We start from the raw sequence: 19,051 nt of genomic DNA on the forward strand, positions 1-19,051 counted from the left end.
GAGTGACTTAGCAGCCAAGAATGGACCCTGAATGTTTTGCTAGAGGTAAGTTCCTCAGAATCTTCCCCATCTAGTGAGTGCTTAACTTGGAGTCAGGCAGACCAAGTTAAAGTTCTGTTTCTAGTTAAATGACCATGGGAAGATCACTTAACCTCTCCTGTCCCTCAACTTCCTGACCTACAAAATAGGGTTGATGCATTTAGTACCTACATCACAGGGTTGTTGTGAGACTCAAACAATGTATGTGTAAAGTGCTCTAAAGCACGTCCAAAAATACTTTGCGAATGTCATTTATTGCTCTATGTTTTAGCCTGTTATGCTCTAGCATGCCAGTTTTCATCATGGCCTGCCCCCCACCCCGGAAGAGAAGTTAGATTGGTCACACTTTCCACACTGAGAGAAACTTAAGATTTCCAAGCAAGAAAAACTTTTGCTCTTTTTGTGGGATGTTAACAAATCCAGTCCTTGCTCAGACGTATAAGAATTTTTCACTCAATTAGTCCAGTTGGTTTTGCATTTTTCCATTACAGGAAAAAAAAATCAAACTCCCTTCAAGTTGGCATTAACATAGTTCAAATTCCTGAAGACTCCAGGTGGAACGTTTGGAAACTGGCCTATGAGTGTTCACTGGGAAGAGGGGGGAAAACTTAGAAAGGGGGAAGTCTCTGAGCTGCAGAAAACTGAGTGAGTCAGGGCTCTGGGCACCCATATTCTGTCACTCCTCTGGCAAGTATCGATTTCTTCACAATGCCCCCAAACTGACACAAGCAGCTTAAAAGCTATGTTCCTTCACTTCTTGTGTCTTTGTTTTGTTTTATTTTACTCTGGCCAGGGACCCAATGGGGTTGTGACTTCAGGAGGTTAGCTAAGCTAGTAGTTCTCAAACTTTTTGGTCTCAGATCCCTTTTACACTCTTAAAAGTTGTTGATGCCCCCCACCCCAAGAGCTTTTGTTTGTCTGTGTGAGCTATCAATATTTATTGTATTAGAAATTAAAATGTCTTAGCATTACAATGAATTTTGACCTTGTGGACTCCCTGAAAGGGGAACCTGGACCACTCTCTGAGAACTTCTGAGCTAAGCCAATATTTCAGGAAGAAATAAGTTCCAGACAGGTTAAAAATTTACCCAAGGTCGCCCAGGTAGTTAGTAAGAGAGTTGGTTTTAGTATGTGGGCCCTCTATGAGAATTGAGACTAAAGGTGGCCAAGGTAGGCAGTCACCCAGAGTACAACAAATGGATCCTTTTAAATATTACTTTTTATAAATCCATACATTTTAATACTAAAAAATTACACTTTCCTGCATACTACATATCTGTTTTATGATATGTCAAGTTAAATGTTCAGAATTCTCAGAATTTCAGAGTACAGAATCAGAGAATTTCAGAGGCCAATTCTACCAACCTACATGAACAAGAATCTCTCCTACAATGTGTCTGTCAAGTGGTCAACTTTGTTTTAAGACCCCCCCACCACCACCACATACATATATCCACTTTTCTAGTCTTCTTACGCCTTACACTCCCTCATGTTCACTGATGTTCTGGCTTCCAAGTCGTTCACACAACGTACTCCATCTCCCAGCTTTGGAGGTTTTCTCTGCTTTTCCCCATGCCTGGAATTCTCTCCCTCCTGGCTTCTCTGCCTTCCTTCAAGTCTCAGCTAAATTCCTACCTTCTATAACAACCTTTTTCCAGTCCTTAGTTCCAGTGCCTTCCCTGTGTTGATCATCTCCAATCTGTCCTGTGTATATCTTGTTTTACATAATTTGCATGTTGTTTCTCCCATTAGACTGTGAGCATCTTGAAGGCAAGGGATGTCTTTTGCCTTTCTTTGTATCCCTAGTGTTTTGCACCAGGCCTGACACATAGTAGGAGATTAATATATGCTTATCCCTTCTGTCCCTCCCTCCCTTCCTGAATTCTCTCTAGCTTATCAATGTCCTTCTAAAACGTGGTACCCAGAACTGAACTCAGTATTAGGTATAGTCTTATAAGAGCAGAAGCTAGTGGGGCTTATCACCTCCTTAGTTTTCTGGAAACTAAATCTCCCAATGTAGTCTAAAATTGCATTAGGTTTTTGTGACTGCCATGTCAAACTATTAACTTATATTGAGCTTTTGGTACACTAAGACCCTCAGATCTTTTTTTAAAGGAAATGCTGTGTAGCCACACTGCCCTCATCCTATACTTAGGAAGTTGATTTTTTGAACTCAGGCATAAGACTTTATATTCATCCTCATTAAATTCCATCTCATTGAATTTCCCCCCAGCATTTTAACCTTTGAGGATCCTACCTATCATCTGATATATTAGCTATCCTGACCACATTCATGTCATCTGTAGTCTGATAAGTATGCCATCCTATGCCTTTACCCAGGAAGCTGATGGAAAACGTTAAACCACACAAAACTAAGCTCATGTTGCCTAAAGAGCTCTCTTCAAGTTGGCATTAAACCATGTATGACTATGTTTTTGGTCCAGTCATTACCACAGTTTCGAATTCACCCAACTGTATTATCCAACTTGCATATTTTCCACAAGAATTGCTTGAAAGATATGGTCAAATCCTTCATTGAAATCTAAGATTTACAGTATTCTGGATTCTAGATTTACAATATTCTCTCTGTCATTAAAGGAGAAAGAAGTGATTCTGGCACGAAACAATCCACATTGTCCCTGATGAAGCCACTCTGGGTCTTTGTGACCAGCACTCCTTCTTTTAGTAATGTTCCTTAACCATAACCCTTTATACTTCTGCCAGGAGTAAGAAGTAAGCTCACTGGCCTATTGTTTCCAGAAGTCATTCTCTTTCCCCTCGTTAAAATCAGAACAACATCTGCCCTTTTCTCCAGTCCTGGGCCTTCTCTTCTGTTCTCCGTGATCTCTTTGAGATCGCTGAAAATGTCTCCGAAATCTTCTCTCACAGTTCTTTTAGCAGCAGAAGGTGTAATTCCCTGGCACCTAATGACTTGAATTCTTAAAGGAGAGTTACAGGTGCTTGATCTCCCTACTTATCTGGGGTTTAACTCCCCATTAACTGTTTTTGCTGTGTTCTTTCCAGTCCAAACATCATTCTCTCCTAGGCAGAAAGAAAAAACAAAACAAGCAAAAATCAGAGTTGAGCAGCTTGGACTTCTCTCTATCATCCATCATCATCTTCTCCACCACCCTGAGTGACAGACCTGCCCCTTCCTTGATCCTGTTCCTTTCCCTCAATATAATTTTTTTTTAAAATAGTTTCTCTTTTTCTTAAGCTTTACTTGACAGCCTCAGCTTTAGCACCCCTTACAGGATTGTGCCACAATCTCTGGAGTACTACCCTTCCTGCCCCAACTCCACTTCTTAACTTATAAAAATCCTACTTATATTATGGTAAGATTTAGATTTAGCACTGGGAGGAACCTTGACGTTCACCTGGTACAACCCTCTCGTTTAACAGATGAAGAAGCAGAGATCCTGTTGTTCAAGGCCCAGCTCAAATGCCACCTCCTCAGTGAAACTTCTGTCATCCCTCCAGCATGGAATGATTAACAAAGGGTGTCCCCTTTCCCTTCTCCTACCATTTGGTACTTTTTCTTGGGGGTAGAAGGTGTAGAAGGTGAACCTAGGATTTCATTGCTGTAGGAAATTCCCTCTAATAATGCAGATTACAACTTAAAGTCTTAGAAAGTTGCCTAGGGCACACTGAGGGTTAAGTGGTTTGCCCTGGATCACACAGTATGTGTCAGAATCAGGATTTGAACCCAAGGCTTCCTTAACTAATGCCATACTACTTCTCTTGTCCCTCTTACGGCCCTTATTTTTTTCTAATTTTATGATTACCTTTGTCTACCTGTTTCCCCTATCATATTCTGTTTTCCATGAAGGAACCATGTCTTATTCGTCCTTATACTGTCATGACCCTCCACATCCCCTAGCACAGGCCCTTGCCAAAAGAGACTTTCAGTAAATTGAAATGGTTAGAAGACAGGGTTCAAATCCTCCCTGTTGGCACTTGAGGACAAATGACGTAACCTCTCTGGGCTTCTGTTTCCACATCTATAAAATGAGGGGGTTTAGACTAGATGACTTCTGAGGCCCCTTCCAGGTTTAGATCTTTGAGCCTCAGTTTCCTAATCTGAAAAATGGGACTGGAATTTATGGCCACAAAGATCTATGATCCTTTGACCTGAAAATGCCACAGACTTTCCCTGTAACTCATTTAAGTTAGAACACTCTTTTTTGGCATGACTGCTATGGTTTAGGGATGGCTAGGTGGCGCCATAGTGCATAGAGTCAGGACCGGAGTCAGGAAAACTCATCTTCCTGAGTTCAAATCTGGCCTCAGACATTTTCTGACTGTGTGGCCCTGGGCAAATCACTTCATCCTATCTGCCTCAGTTTCCTCATCTGTAAGTGATCTGGAGAAGGAAATTACAAACCATTCCTGTATCTTTACCAAGAAAATCCCAAATGGGGTCATGACGGAAATGACTGAATAACAATAAATTATGGATTAGAAAGAAAACCAATCATATTATATGATATAAAGAGAATACTTCTCGATGGCTGCATCCTAAGATGAAGAGGCAAGGGGAGTAGATGGAGGAAATGATGATATCTGGTGCTTGGGTACTAGGAAAATGTATTTTATAAGGACTTGTACCTCCCAATAAGGAGTAGACATGTTTATGTTAATGTGGTGAGCAGAGGCTTCCTTTTTCCTTAATCTAGTCCCTACATACAAAGATGCTTTGGCCAAACATTCACCTGGCCTTTGTCTGAAGATCTGCTATTTTGTAAGGTAAGGTTTCTGTTTGATGTCAGTGATTTACCAGAGCTGGGAGAAATGAAGTCAGTGTAGAAAGAATGGGAGAGACAGAGATACCTAGTCTTTCTTTCTCAGGATGGCTTCACCTTTTCCCTCTCATTCCATGCACATATCTCCCAGAGTTGGAATATAAATGACAGAATGTTTACTCTGGAAATCCATACTAATTTTCTCTTCCATGGGACTGAGCTTCTTAACTCCACTGCTTTTAACCACAAGAAAGGATGCAAATTCTTCCTTGAATCCTCTTTACTTTGCCATAGACTATAAGTGGAAGTATCAAGAGATGATGAAGGATGCCTTCAATTTTAACACACATGCATCTGAATTTCATGTGCTTTTGTGCATAGAGCCAAGTGGATGTCCATGGCTGTAATTTTTTTTCAGCTACTAAAACCAAACCAGACTCTACCTTTTTTTCCCCAAGGCTTCCTTATTAAGCCACAGACCTGCTACCGCCATTCTTGGGAATCCACCAAAGGGGACCTTTCTTTCTTACTCTCTGAACTGTTTTTTAATCTCCTCCTCATAGATATTGGATAACGGAATTCTGGGTCATGTTTAAATTGGATTCCAGCTTGACAAACACTATGGAAGAGTTTCAGGAATTGGTGAAAGCTAACGGTGAGGAGTTACACTGCCGCCTAATTGATACAACTCAAATGTGAGTGTCAAGGTTTGGAGTAACCTTTCAAAGTCATGTTGCTTCTGTAGTACGGTCATGCTGCTAACTGCTAGGAGCTAAGTTGTTCAGAGAAGCCCACCTGTGTCTGTCAGGATGACTCACATTACTTCATGAAAAGTTTTCACTTTTGGAAAAGCCTGATTCTTTAACCAGGAAGAGAAGAAGAAAAATATACTGGCACTGTAGCTAGGGCCAAAGATAAAAATTCATCCTACTTAAAAAAAAAAAAAACAGGTTGAGGGATACTGACTTTTTGTAGATATTAATATAGAAAGTATAACCACAGGCAAGCCATTTAACCTTTTTGAGCCTCAGTTTGCTCATCTATAGAATGGGTATAATTAACATAATACCTACTTCATGGGTTTGTCGTGGGGTTTAAATGAAGATTACATATATAAATCTTTTTTGGAAAATGTAAAATATGCTTTATAAATTTCACTTATTGCAACAATAATGGTGGTGATGATGGTAATGGTATTGTTGGCCGTGACTACTGTGCAAAGAACTAGTAAAAAGTTGATGAGGCAGTGGGAGATGGGGAATAAGCATTTATTAAGTGTCTATTGTGTGCCAGGCACAGTGCTAAATTATTTAGCTTTATGTTATTTGATGAACATATCATAGGGCTATAGGGGTAGCTTTATATCTGGAAAGGACCTGGGGACTTTAAGGGTCATCTAGTCCAATCCCCTCATTTTTTCAGAGGAGACAACTAAGGCCCAGAAAAATGAAATGACTTGTCCAAGGCCACACAGGAAATAAACAGAAGAGCTGAGATTTGAACTCAGATTCTTCAAGTTCAGATCCAGAACTAGTGATATTTGTGTTACTGTCATAGAACCCTAGAATCCTTAATGTAGAAGATACAATCAGAGGTCTCCAGATCCATCCCCGCAGATTGCTCATCTATAAGTTTGACTAGCGCATCCTGGGGAAATGGGCATCCTTCCTGTTTTCAGATTCCTTTGAAAAAAAGAGATAACTTCCTCATTACTCTACTCCAGTGGAGTTCTGTTATTGTTGTTCAGTCATGTTCAACTCTTTGTGACCCTGTAGACCATGGTGTGCATGGAATTTTCTTGTCAAAGATAATGGAATGGTTTGCTATTTCCTCTCTGGTGTATTAAAGCAAACAGAGGTTAAGTGATTTGCCCAGAGTCACACAGCTAGTAAGTGTCTGAGGTTGGACTTTAACTCAGGTCTTCTTGACTCCAGGCCCAGTGCTCTATCCACGGAACCATCTAGTAGGCCCTGCTCCAGGGAACGACATATTGTGTAATAAATGTTGTAGAAGATTGACATTCATGGAATATTAAGAGTTGGAGGTACCTAAAAATCATTATTAGGAACTTTTCCCTTACATCAAGCAAAATGTTTCTCTGCGGCTTTACCGATCACTCCTAGTTCTATCCCCTGGGATCAAACAGAATAAATCTGGTCCCAAGACTAGATTTAATGGATCCCGGTCCTATTCTGTGGTGGTTGACTGCCCTAAGAATGGGACAGTGGAAAGAGCACTGAACAAAATAACAATCAAGGGGTTTCTTTGTGGAAGGAATAAAATCATAGTAAAATGCATGTGAAAAAACAAATGGGCAAGAATATCCAGGGGCACCCTGGGCAGGAAGAGGTGGAGGAGAAGAAAGGGATGAACAAAGTGGTCTTGTACCCCCAGAATTTAAAACATATTATCAAATAGTTCTAAAAAGCTATCTGGTACTGAACCCAAAAATAGATAAGTGAGTCAAGGTAAGGAAGTCCAAGCAAATATAGACAGAAGATTAGTATTTGATATAGTTATAGAAAACAAATATTAGAGAAATGTTTTACTATTTAACAAATATACTTGAGGAACTTGGATAGCAATTTGGTGGAAAATTGATTCAAGCCCATATCTCACACCATGTAACACAATGAATTCTGCCTGTATGATAGAGAAACATGAAAATGAGTACTAAATATGAAATATGGAAGACAGAGGAGTAATGCACTTATTTTAATTGTGAAAGAGAAATGCCTTTTCTTAATTAAACAAAGAGAAAGAATTATTAGGGACAAGACAGGTGTGCTCAACTACATTAAAATAAAAAACTGTAAAATATGTAATCAAAGAAAATAACAGATTGGAAAAACATTTATGACAAATGTGATAGATTTAAAACTTGGCATCTAAAATATATAAGGAACTGTTGAAATTTTGCAAAGTTAATTCTCATTCCATAATAGATAAATGTGGTCAAAGGGTGAGAATAGATAATTTCCCAAAGAGAAAATACAAATTATTAAAAATTACTTGAAAAAATGTTCACCCTCATCATTCAAAGAGATACAAATTAATACAACTTTAAGGTACCAAGCTCCCACCCACCTAAATATAAAAAATAACTTAAAGCAATGACATCAGTATTGGAGTGGTTGTGGTAGAACAGGTACCTTCGTTAATGGCTTTTCAGAGAACAAACTTGTAGAAGTGTTTTAGAGAACAGTCTGGCAGTACATAGAAAAAGTTAGAAAAATAATTAAACCATCTGACTGGATAATTTCATTGTTGGAAATAGCCTCTGATTTTTTAAAGCTATCCTTTCAAAGATTTCCATAGCAGGATTGTTAACAATTGTAAAAAGCTGAAAGTGACCTAAATTTCCAGCAATAGAAGGGATAAATAAATGGTGATAAATTAATTTAATTAAATAGTATAATTTTAAAAAGCAATAATAGCATGTTATAGTAGAAAGAGTGCAAGATTTGGAGGCATTGGACCCTGGTTCAAATACTGATTCTGCTACGTTTTGCCTATGTGACCTTGGGCAAGCTACCCTAATCTCTGTCCATCTCAGCTTCTCATCTGTAAAATTAAGAAGTTGTTACTGAGATCCCTTGCAACTCTAAGTAATATAAAGAAATCTGCTAAAACCTTTATGAAATGATATAGAGCAAAAAAAGCAAGGCTAAGAGAATAGAATACACACTACCAAATAAGAGGAAGAGTAGATAAGAATGAGTGGGCAGCTAGGTAGCGCAGTGAATGGAGCACCAGGCTTGGAATCAGGAAGACTTAGCTTTCAAAATGGGGTCATGGAGAGTCAGACATGACTGAAACAACTGAACAACAAGCCTGGGTCAGTCCAAAATCTTTGGTTGTCTTAAGAAATCTAAAAGAATTTCCACATCACTGTATGAATGCCAAAGCAGCCCTCTGCACATTGACTTAGGACAGCATGTGTATCCCACAGAGCTCTGTCATTCCACGTGATGGGAATAGGGATGCTCAAAGAAAACCTTGATGCTAGCAATACTTTCCTTCTAAAATGTCAAATGGGAAATTCTGTATTTATCAAAAAAAATACTTCTGTATGCCAAATTTTCATTAGGAATAGCAACTTGATTTCTTCTGTTTTCTTTCCATTTTTTTTTGAGGGGGAGGAGTTGTTCTTTATGCTAGACAAGCATTTGAGTTCTATCAATATGTTGCAATTCCCAGAATGTTTCATTAGTGAAATTTTGGGGAAACGCTGTACCATAAATGGGGATTTTTTTCCAGGAAAAAAAAAGCCAGGTAAAGATGCTGTCTCATTGTTCTTATCTTTACACATCTCTCCATTACATCAAAGTTTCAAAACCAGATACATTAATTAGATTAGCCATTAATTAGAATGGGGAGTGCTTTGGAGGAGCAAGGAGAGAAAGCAATATTCCATTCTTAGACAAAAGAATTAGTAATAGGGAGCTAAAACTATGACTAGTGCCTGTGATTAGGCTCTTCCATTAGCTTGAAGTAAACTCATTTTACCCTGGAGCATGTTTGAAGTGCTTGTTGAAAACCAATAAAATTTCTTGATTGTAGTCATCTTTAAAAAAAAAAAAAAAGCTGATTTGGGGAAATTTTCATGGCATACTGTTTTAGCCAAAAGTTATCTATATTCTTATGGGAAATGTTAATGGATTTTTTTTGCAAAAAACAATTTTGATTTATTTCTGTCTTTCTTCTCCCTCTCCCTCTGTCTGTCTCCTCCTGTTCCTTTCTCTTTCCTTTTTATATCTCTGTCTCTCTCTCCCCATCTCCTCTTGTACCTGTCTTTCTTGCTGTCCATTTCTTCCCATCTCTGTCTTTTTCTCTCTCTCCTTCTCCTCCTCTCTCTCTCTCCTTCTCTCTCTCTCTCTCTGTCTCTGTCTCTCTGACTCTCTCTCTCTCACCATCTCCTCCTATCTCTGTCTCTGCCTGTCTTTCTCATCTCTTTCTCTTTTTCTTCATCTCCCTTCTCTTTCTCTCTCTTCATCTCCTGACTCTCTCTCTTTCTCTCTCTCTCCATCTCCTCTTGTTTCTCTCTCTGTCTCTGTCTGTCTGTCTCTGTCTTTCTCTCTCCATCTTCTCCTGACTCTGTCTTTCTCTCTCTTTTCATCTCCTGTCTCTGCCATCTGCCTGTCTATTTGTCTTGAACTCACACAACAAAAGCAATGCTCGAGACTGGTCTAGGAAGCTTACTCAAAGGATAAAGCCCAACACCAGTAAGAAAAGGAAAGTCTCACTTCTCTTTGACCATCTGGAGCCAGGAGAGCTGTCCGAGCACCTTACTTACCTTGAATTCAAATCCTTCAGAAGGATATCGGTATGTTTCTGGGACTCTGGTGAATGCGTTGGGGCTTCTGAGGAAAACAGACAGCTGCGATTTGGGATCTATGCATGCTGAGACTCAAGAAGAGGGGGCAAGGGGTGGGTGCATATGCCTGTTACCATTCACTCATGGTGCAGTGAAAAGAGTACTAGCTCTGTAGTCAAGGGACTGGGTTCAAATCCTGCTTCTGACAGTTAGAGTCTGTGTGAACTTGAACAAATTATTGAACCTCCCTGGGCCTCAGGTTCACCATCTGTAAAATGAAGCAGTTGTACTAGACAGTCTAATTCCTTCCAGCTCTAAATCTATGATCACTCTAACCCTAAAGGATTCCTGAGTCTTGGCACCATATTCAAGGAGTCCTCTCCAAAAGAATACAGTCAGCCAGCACATCTCAAAGACTTAGGTGATCTGTGTGCCCCTGCCATGCCACCCACCTCTGACCATGACTTGACTCAGCCCCTCCTTAGCTTTCTAAGATGCCAACGTGGCAGCAGGTCCATCTTCCCAATTTTGCTCAGCGGCTTTTGCTGTCGATACAAACCACCCACCTTCCAAACCTTCCACTACCCAACACCTTGTATTTACAAGGCATCAGGGATCCCAGAATCATGAATAGAAGAGTCTTTGGAGGTTATCTGGTCCAACCCCCTTTCCTATTTCATCCTATTTTATCTATAAGGAAACTGAGGCCCAGAGAAGGGAAAGTGACTAGGTCAGAACAGGCCATAAGGGGTAGAGTCAAGATCTGAACCCAGGCTCTTGGGATCTGACTCCACCTCTCCTTCCGTCACACCACATTGAAAGAGTGCTTGTCACTCAATGGGAAGACCACTGCACTTAGACATGAAAGACCTACTAAGTGCTGTGTTGTCACTAGCAGATGGTAGGCCAGCTTAAGAAAGGTCTTTTCCTCCTCTCAGACATGGACGGTCCTTCTGTAATCATAGCAGGGCAAAAGAAACCCCAGTGCCAGGCAGCTTCCTTCATCTACCAAGTCTCCATATCCCCACACCCACTTGGTAAATCACCAAACTACACAATGTGCTGCTCCCCTACACCCTGACCCCTTTACCCACCCACCCTCTGTCCCAAAACAGAAAGAGCTGCCTCAAACAAATGGCAACCTACTGGGTCTGCCAATGCCACCTGCTGTCAGGGAGCAGGCCCTCCAGCTAATCCCATTGGAGCAGAGTTGAAAAGGGTAGTTTATCACCCCTGGAAATCTGAACTGGCAGTGCCTTCCCAATCAGAGCTACTGAAGATCTGTTTGATGCCCGTGGCCAGATAAATTGGGGCGGAAGTGAGAAATCATTGCAAAAGTGAGGACTCTGAGTTGGCATTTTCCTTGGCATACTCTAACATAACTGCTTTTCATTCATTCCTTCAACAAGCATTTATTAAGCTCCTACTATGTATAAGGCACTGCATTAGGAACTGGGGATACAAAGAAAACAATTTTTAAATGAGAAGAAAAAGCCAGTCCCTTCCCTCAAGATTCAACTTTCTTTCCTCTATGATGGGGCAGCCTCTTCATAGAAGATTTCTCTAAGAATGTCTGTGTTTTGTCTAAGCAATTTTAAAAAATATCATCTGGCCTATAAGGCCAGTTGGAGGAAGGATGCAAGAGGTCATGTCCTCTATCCTCTTGTTGGAAATAGATAATGGCATTTACTGTTTCCTTTTTAATATGTTATCTCACTAAGAAGGAAAAGGAAATAATGTTATGTACATTAGAGAAAGACATTGAGAGATGCTACTGCTGATAATGATGTGGTTGAAATCCTAAAGAAGCAGGTTCTTTCAAAAGTCTCATATTTGCAGGGGTCCCAGTTCTAGTAGCCACACTAGCCCTAAATTCATGATCCGGGGATCCCTGATGCCTTATAAGTACTACAAGTACATGCCCAGTCGTGGGCTCTGTTTCCTATAGTTAATGACAGTTTTTAACATCACCTGTGAAATCCCTGCCTAAAATGCAATGCTTAACTGCATCTGGTCACACACCAGCAATAGTAGTACTTTGAAACACGACCTGTGTAATATATGACCACCTTGTAGAGGTTGTGGGTTATTCTGGAGAAAGCAAAAACCCTGCCTCCTATTGGTGGTGCTGATTTAGCAGGGGCACCTTTGTGTTAGGGGGTCACATAGCAAACTGGGATGTACAATCAGGCCTCGAATACTTAATATGACATTTGTTTTCAAGCAGGTAAATAATTATAAGGATCATAGGTTTAGAACCTGAAGGACCTTAGAAGTCATTGAGTCCACTCCCCACCTTGCTACACACACACACACACACACACACACACACACACACACACACACACACGAGTTACAAATGGGGAAAATAAGACATAGAAGTTAGGTGGCTTGCCCAGGGTCACAATTTTATTTAGTATCCGAGGCAAGATTTAAAACCTGGTGTTGCTGACTCAAATTCACTTTGATTCAGCAAAAAATTATTAAGTACTTAATTATTTAGCACTTAAGTGCCAAGCACTGTGCTAGGCATTAAGTACTTAATTATTTAGCACTTAAGTGCCAAGCACTATGCTAGGCATTAGGTTTGGAGGATAAAAAGGAAACAGTCTCTGTCCTTAAAAAATTGATAGTTATACCAAGGGAGGGGAATACCATGTCTACAGATAAGTTTAAAAATATATCTCTATAGATATATAGAAAATATATGTGTATATATATAAACATGCATATGTATGTATATCTGCATATAGCTATGCATACATATGTGTTTATATATCATATATATATATATATATATATATACACACACACATACATACAGAGATAGAGCAATTTCAGGGAGCACAAATAACTGGAGGAACCAGGAAGAGCTGGGCAGGGGGTTCTGCCACCCTTTAAGTAGCTCATATTCACAATATTGATAATCATCTCTAGCCTGGATGATCGCTTTTCAGGGTAGATTCTTGCTCAGTTATGAAATGGACCGGATGGCCTCTTAGGTCCCTTCCTGCTGGCATTCTGTAATTCTCTGCTTCTATGGAGGCAGTATTGCATAGTGGTAAGAGTCAGGAGTGTTGGTGCAGTGGCAAGCCCACTGGACTTGGAGTCGGGAGACCCGGTTTCTAGTTCTCCAGACACTTCATAACTGTGTGACCAGGAGAGACCCCTTTGCTTTCTTTGAGTCTCACTTTCCTCATTTGTAAAACAGGGACAATGATGCCAACACTACCTACTTCCAAGGGCTGATGTGAGGAAAGCTCATTGCAAAGGTTTAAAACTCTACAGGAAAGTGAGCATTATTATGAAGTTGGAGTCAAAGTGAAGTCAGTTTTGTTCCTATGGCACATAATGATAGCAATAATAATAACTAGTATTTATATAGTTCTAAAAGGTTTACAAAGCGCTTTACATATATTGTATTTCATTCGATCCTCACAACCCTGTGATGTTGAAGCTATTATGATCCCCATTTTGCAGATGAAGAAACTGAGGTTGAGAGAGGTCAAATGACTTGCCCAGAGTCATGCAACTAGTAGTAAGCATCTGAGGCAAAATTTGAACTCAGGTCTTCCTGACCCCAAGTCCAATGCTCTATCCATTGGACAGCTTAGTTGGGTACTTGAAAGAGCAAAGGACTTGGTGTCAGTCCTAGATCTGAGGGCCATCTCTCCGTCTTACTGGTTATGTGATTTGGGGCAAGTGGTTTAACCTCTCTGAACCTCAATCTCTTTATCCTTACGTTGGAGGGATGATATGTGCATTACTGACCCCACCTCCCACAGCCATTGTGAGGCAAGGTCTTTGCTAACTATAAAACACTTCATAAATCTGATTAGTGGCAGACCCTGTCCACCCAGGCATCTAATGCAACACAGTTGGTTTCCCAAAAATAGAGCACCCCTCCTGATTCCTCTATTTCTCTTGTCAGTTCTCCGATTATCAAAATTACATTGTGAATAGCTGTGTGAAAGAGAATCCCACCATGGAACGGTCCATCGCCTTATGCAATGGCATCTCCCAATGGGTCCAACTGATGGTGCTCAGCCGTCCCACTCCGCAGCTCCGGGCTGAAGTCTTCATCAAGTTTATAAAGGTGGCTCAGGTGAGTGCCTTGACTCAGATCCTTGACCTCGGTCTCTGAGATGACCAGTCCTCCTAGTCTTCTCCTAAGATGTACTTTCCTTGGAAGTTTAGGGGAGGGGGAGGAGCGGGATATGGCATTCATGAAGAAGTCCCAGGAAAACAAGATGAAGTATACTTTCTTCTTAGTTGAGAAATGGAGTAGTATGGATGCTGAATATTGTTGATGCATTCAAATGCAGCTGATCTTGGGGTTGGTTTTGCTTCATTGTTTCCCTTTGTTACAAGGGATTAGGGGCAGGTAAATTGGGAAGTGGATATGTTGTGAAAAATAAATAGCATCAGTAAAACTTGTAAAAGCTCCAAGACTTTGGTAACTGTTGTTGGTTAGTTATTTTCAGTCATGTGTGACTCTTCAGGATCCCATTTGAGGTTTTCTTCACAAAGATACTGGAGTGGTTTGCCATTTCCTTCTCCAGCTCATTTTACAGATGAGGAAACTGAGGCAAACAGAGTTAAGTGACTTGCTCAGGGTCACACAGCTAATACATATCTGAGGTTAATTTGAACTCGGTTCATCCCCACTCCATGCCCGATGCTCTATCCACTTCGCCCCCTAGTTGCCACTTTGATGACTGTTTTAATGCTAATGAACCCTATCCTATTCAATAGATCATTAAAGTGACTGCCTCAGTGCTACTGAACTACCTGCCTCAATTCTCAGGACGAGACTTAAGACAGATTTTCAGCCAATTAAAAATGGTTTGTTTTTCCAGATGCATATGAGCCTAGAGGGTAGTCCACAGTCCTTTATTAGATGGTCTTTTATGTCCTTTCCAGCCCCTGAACCAATGTTCTTCTGCTCTCTTAAGAAAGGCGAAGATGGGCCTGGTTTATTCAAGACCTTGAAACTGCTCATTTTTTTTTGAGTAAATCCAACACAGTCATCCTTTGTTGAGGGCCTACTATGTGCCAGACCCTGTACCAGGTGCTTGGCCTGTGATTTCATTGGCTTAGGAAACTCCCAGCAGAATGCCAGCTGGCACCTGGCCCTACAACTTCCAGTCTTAGAGAGCTGTCTAGAGCATTAAGGGACTTCCTAGGGTCACCTACTGTCAATGATGGGAACCTGGCTCCTCGGCTTTGAGGTGATTCTTCACTTGTCGTGCTGCTGGGGACTAGAAGCTTTTATTAAAAGCCACAGTCGTCTTCAAGGAGCTTACCTCTCAGATTTTAAGGTATTCAGCGCTAAGTGTAGGCATTTGTAAGCTGAGGATGGGGGGGACATTTAAGAAAAGAGATTGTCCTGAACATCTGGCCCCTCTCCCCAGGAGAAACTCCAGTTCGAGTCTAATTGAGCTACAGGAAGCACTGTTAGGGACTCTTATGGTCATTAAGACTAACAAGCCTGGGGCAGCTAGGTGGTGCAGTGGATAGAGCACCGGCCCTGAAGTAAGGAGGACCTGAGTTCAAATCCAGCCTCAGACCAAACACGTGACCCTGGGCAAGTCACTCAACTGCAATTGCCTTTGGAAAAAAAAAAAAAGACTAGCAAGTCTGAGTTGACCCCACAAAGCCAGCTGCCATTGCAAATCCCAGCACCCAGTTTAGAAATCTGGTCTTGGTTCCATATTCCAGAGTCTCAAATGAGATTTGAGGAGGGAAATGGAGAGGGGTTTGCAAATGGATTCTTAATGTTCCATTTTGTGGCAACGAACAGTGGGAGTCAGAAGAAAAGGGGGCGGCAGGCTCTCCTCACACTGGGCGCTGGACGGATACACGCTGCTAACTGCTAACCGCCACTTGTTCTATTGGGGTCATAATACAGAAACTCCATCAGCTGCAGAACTTTAACACTTTGATGGCCGTGATCGGAGGACTGTGTCACAGCTCCATCTCCAGGCTGAAGGAGACAAGTTCCTATGTTCCCCATGAGATCAACAAGGTCAGTGTTATTTCTTCACTCCATGGGTGCTCGGTAGAAGGCCCAGGACAGAATACTTCCCAGGGTTTTCTTCCAGTGTTGACAAAATTGGCTCCCTATGCCAGTCCAGAAGAGGGATCAGGAGCCCTATTTACAAAGGCATGTGAATATAAAGGAAGCCGCATGATACAGGGCAAAGTCAGTCAATAAGCATCTATTAAGCACTTACTATATGCGAGGCATTGTGCTAAGTACCAGGTATACAAAGAAAGGCAAAAACAGTGTCCCTGCCCTAAATGAGCTCACATTCTAATCTCTCTCTCCCTTTTCTTTTTCCTTATTCCCTTCCTCCTCATTAAATAACATTTTATGTACTGGCCCCTTCCCAACTACCCCAAAAAAACACCCGGGTCTCCCCTAAACTGGAAAATGCAATATGTATGTGTGCATGCATGCATTCTAAAACGTGCAACATCACTCAAATGCTACATCCAAGAAATTTATAGTGTAAATCATAGATAATCTCAGAGGGAAGGTAGTAGCATGTGGAGGGACTGAGAAAGGTCTGCTATAGAAAATGTGATGTGATAGGAAGAAAGGAAGGGAGGAAGGAAGGAAGGAAGGAAGGAAGGAAGGGAGGAAGGAAGGAAGGAAGGAAGGGAGGAAGGAAGGAAGGAAGGAAGGAAGGAAGGAAGGAAGGAAGGAAGGGAGACAGGAAGGGAGAGAGGAAGGGAAGAAGAAAGGAATGAAATCTCTTTAAGGTTTGCAAAGCACTTTACATGTATTATTATCTCTTTTTATCCTCCCAACAACCCTGTGAAGTGGGTCCTATTTTTATCCCAATTTTACAGGTAAAGAAACTGAAGCTAAGGGAGGTTAAGTGACTTGCCCAGGGCCACACAGTTGGTAACGTCTGAATCAGAATTGAACTCAGATCTTCCTGACTCCCAAGTCCAGTACTCTATCCATCACATCACACACATGTACTTCCTTCCTAAAACACGTTGGGCCTCAGTGTTTATGCTGGGTTCCCTCTTTTCCCCTTTCTCGTATCCTGTGGATTAGTGACAGGAAAGAAATTGTGGTAAATAGTTGCTATCACTAAGGTGACCTTAAAAAAAATAACTTGTCGCTTTCCCCCATGCAACTGCTCTGATTGGAGTTTGATGCAAAATTTGTATCTCCCTAGGTACTCAATGAAATGACGGAGCTACTGTCCTCCTGCAGAAATTATGACAACTACCGGCGAGCCTATGGGGAGTGCACCCACTTCAAGATCCCCATCCTCGGTGTGCACCTCAAGGACCTGATCTCCCTGCACGAGGCCATGCCCGACTACCTGGAAGACAGGAAGGTGAACTTTCACAAGCTGCTGGCCCTCTACAACCACATCAATGAGCTGGTCCGACTGCAGGAGGTGGTACCGCCCTTGGAGGCCAATAAGGACTTGGTGCACTTGCTGACGGTGAGGCTGCCCAATCATCATCGTTACAATAATCGTGGCTAGTATTTATAGAGGTCTATAAGGTTTGCAAAGCACTTGATAAACATCGTCTCATCGCACCAACCGAGGTTTGCTATTATTATCCCCATGATACAGATGAGAAAACTGAGGCGGATGGGGATTAAGTGACTTGCCCAGGGGATACAGCTAGTAAGTGTCTGAGGTAAGATTTGAATTCAGGTCTTTCTGACCCCAGGTTCAGCATTCTATTTACTGAGCCACCTAGCTGCCTCTGTGAAAACAGAGGAGGTGTTCCCCGTATATATGAGAATGCCCAAGAACCTTAGGAAACAGCCAAGTGACAAACCAGGACAAAAAATGGCAATGTGATCTAGTCAGTTAGTCAGTGAACATTTATTAAGCTCCTACTGTGTGCCAGCCTCTGTGTCCTAGCATGGAGGATAATACAGATAAGAAATTGTCTCTGATCTCAAGGAGCATACATTCTATCAGGAGAGACAACGTGTACAAATGTAAACATATAAATGCAAAGTAGTTTTTGGAGAAAGGGTGCTAGCAGTTGGAATGATAAGAGGACAAAATTTGTCCTGTGAGACCTGAGTTCTAAAGTCCCTTCTCTACCACTACCTTATTGTGTGTCAGAGACAGCTGGGGGTTGCAGAGGATGGTGGCGAGCCTGGAGTCAGGAAGACCCAACTTCATATCTGGCCTCAGATACTTGCTAACCAGCTGACCCTGGGCGAGTCACCTAACCTCTCTCTGCCTCAGTTTGCTCAACTGTAAAACAGGGATATAATAGCACTTGCTTCCCAGGGTTGCTGTGAGGAACAAATGAGATAATAATTATAAAGCTCTTAGCACAGTGCCAGGCACATAGTAAGTACCATATAAATGTTAGTTATTATTATTATCATTATTGTGTGACTGTGAACTAATCATTTAGCTGTCTCAGTTTCCTCAACTGTAAAATAAAGATAATAGCATTCTCCCTCACAAAGTTATGGTGAAAATCAAATGAGATATTTGTAAAATATTAAATATTTGCACAGTGTCTGGTACATAGTAGGCATTTAATAAATGCTTGTTTCCTTCCTTCCTTAGGCACATTACAGCCTCATGCCTCATATATAAAATGAGCAGATTTGATTAGATAACCTCTAAGGATCCTTACAAGGGCAGTGAGGTGGCTCAGGGGATAGAGCACTTGGCCTGAACTCAGGAAGACCTGAATTCAAATCTGCCCTCAGACACTTCCTAGCTGTGTGACCCTGGGCAAGTCACTTAACCCCGTTTGCCTCAGTTTCCTCATCTGTATAATGAGCTGGAGAAGGAAATGGCAAACCACTCCAGTATCTTTGCCAAGAAAACCCCAAATAGGGTCAGGAGGACTCAGACACCACTGAAACAACCGAATAATAACAAAGGATCCTTACAGTCCTGAAATGAGTTAAACTTTCTGTACTTTCATTCCTCTGTTCATA

The 19,051-nt window shown here is 41.4% G+C and overlaps 1 protein-coding gene across 2 annotated transcripts in view; it reads left to right on the top strand.

Moving 5' to 3' along the window:
• Positions 1-19,051, top strand: part of RASGRP1 (RAS guanyl releasing protein 1) — a 112,786-nt gene that overhangs the window by 70,409 nt on the left and 23,326 nt on the right. Inside the window, exons 4-9 of one of the 2 annotated variants that reach the window (XM_027869885.1) lie at positions 4,723-4,785; positions 5,345-5,476; positions 9,954-10,107; positions 14,030-14,203; positions 16,010-16,126; positions 17,295-17,570. In XM_027869885.1, coding sequence (XP_027725686.1) covers positions 4,723-4,785; positions 5,345-5,476; positions 9,954-10,107; positions 14,030-14,203; positions 16,010-16,126; positions 17,295-17,570 — 916 coding nt within the window. The remainder of the gene's footprint in view (positions 1-4,722; positions 4,786-5,344; positions 5,477-9,953; positions 10,108-14,029; positions 14,204-16,009; positions 16,127-17,294; positions 17,571-19,051) is intronic. The other variant, XM_027869886.1, reaches the window with a different exon arrangement.

The sequence above is a fragment of the Vombatus ursinus genome, unplaced genomic scaffold (genome assembly GCF_900497805.2).
Source record: "Vombatus ursinus unplaced genomic scaffold, bare-nosed wombat genome assembly UNPS02014794.1, whole genome shotgun sequence".
Classification (NCBI taxonomy): Eukaryota; Metazoa; Chordata; class Mammalia; order Diprotodontia; family Vombatidae; genus Vombatus; species Vombatus ursinus.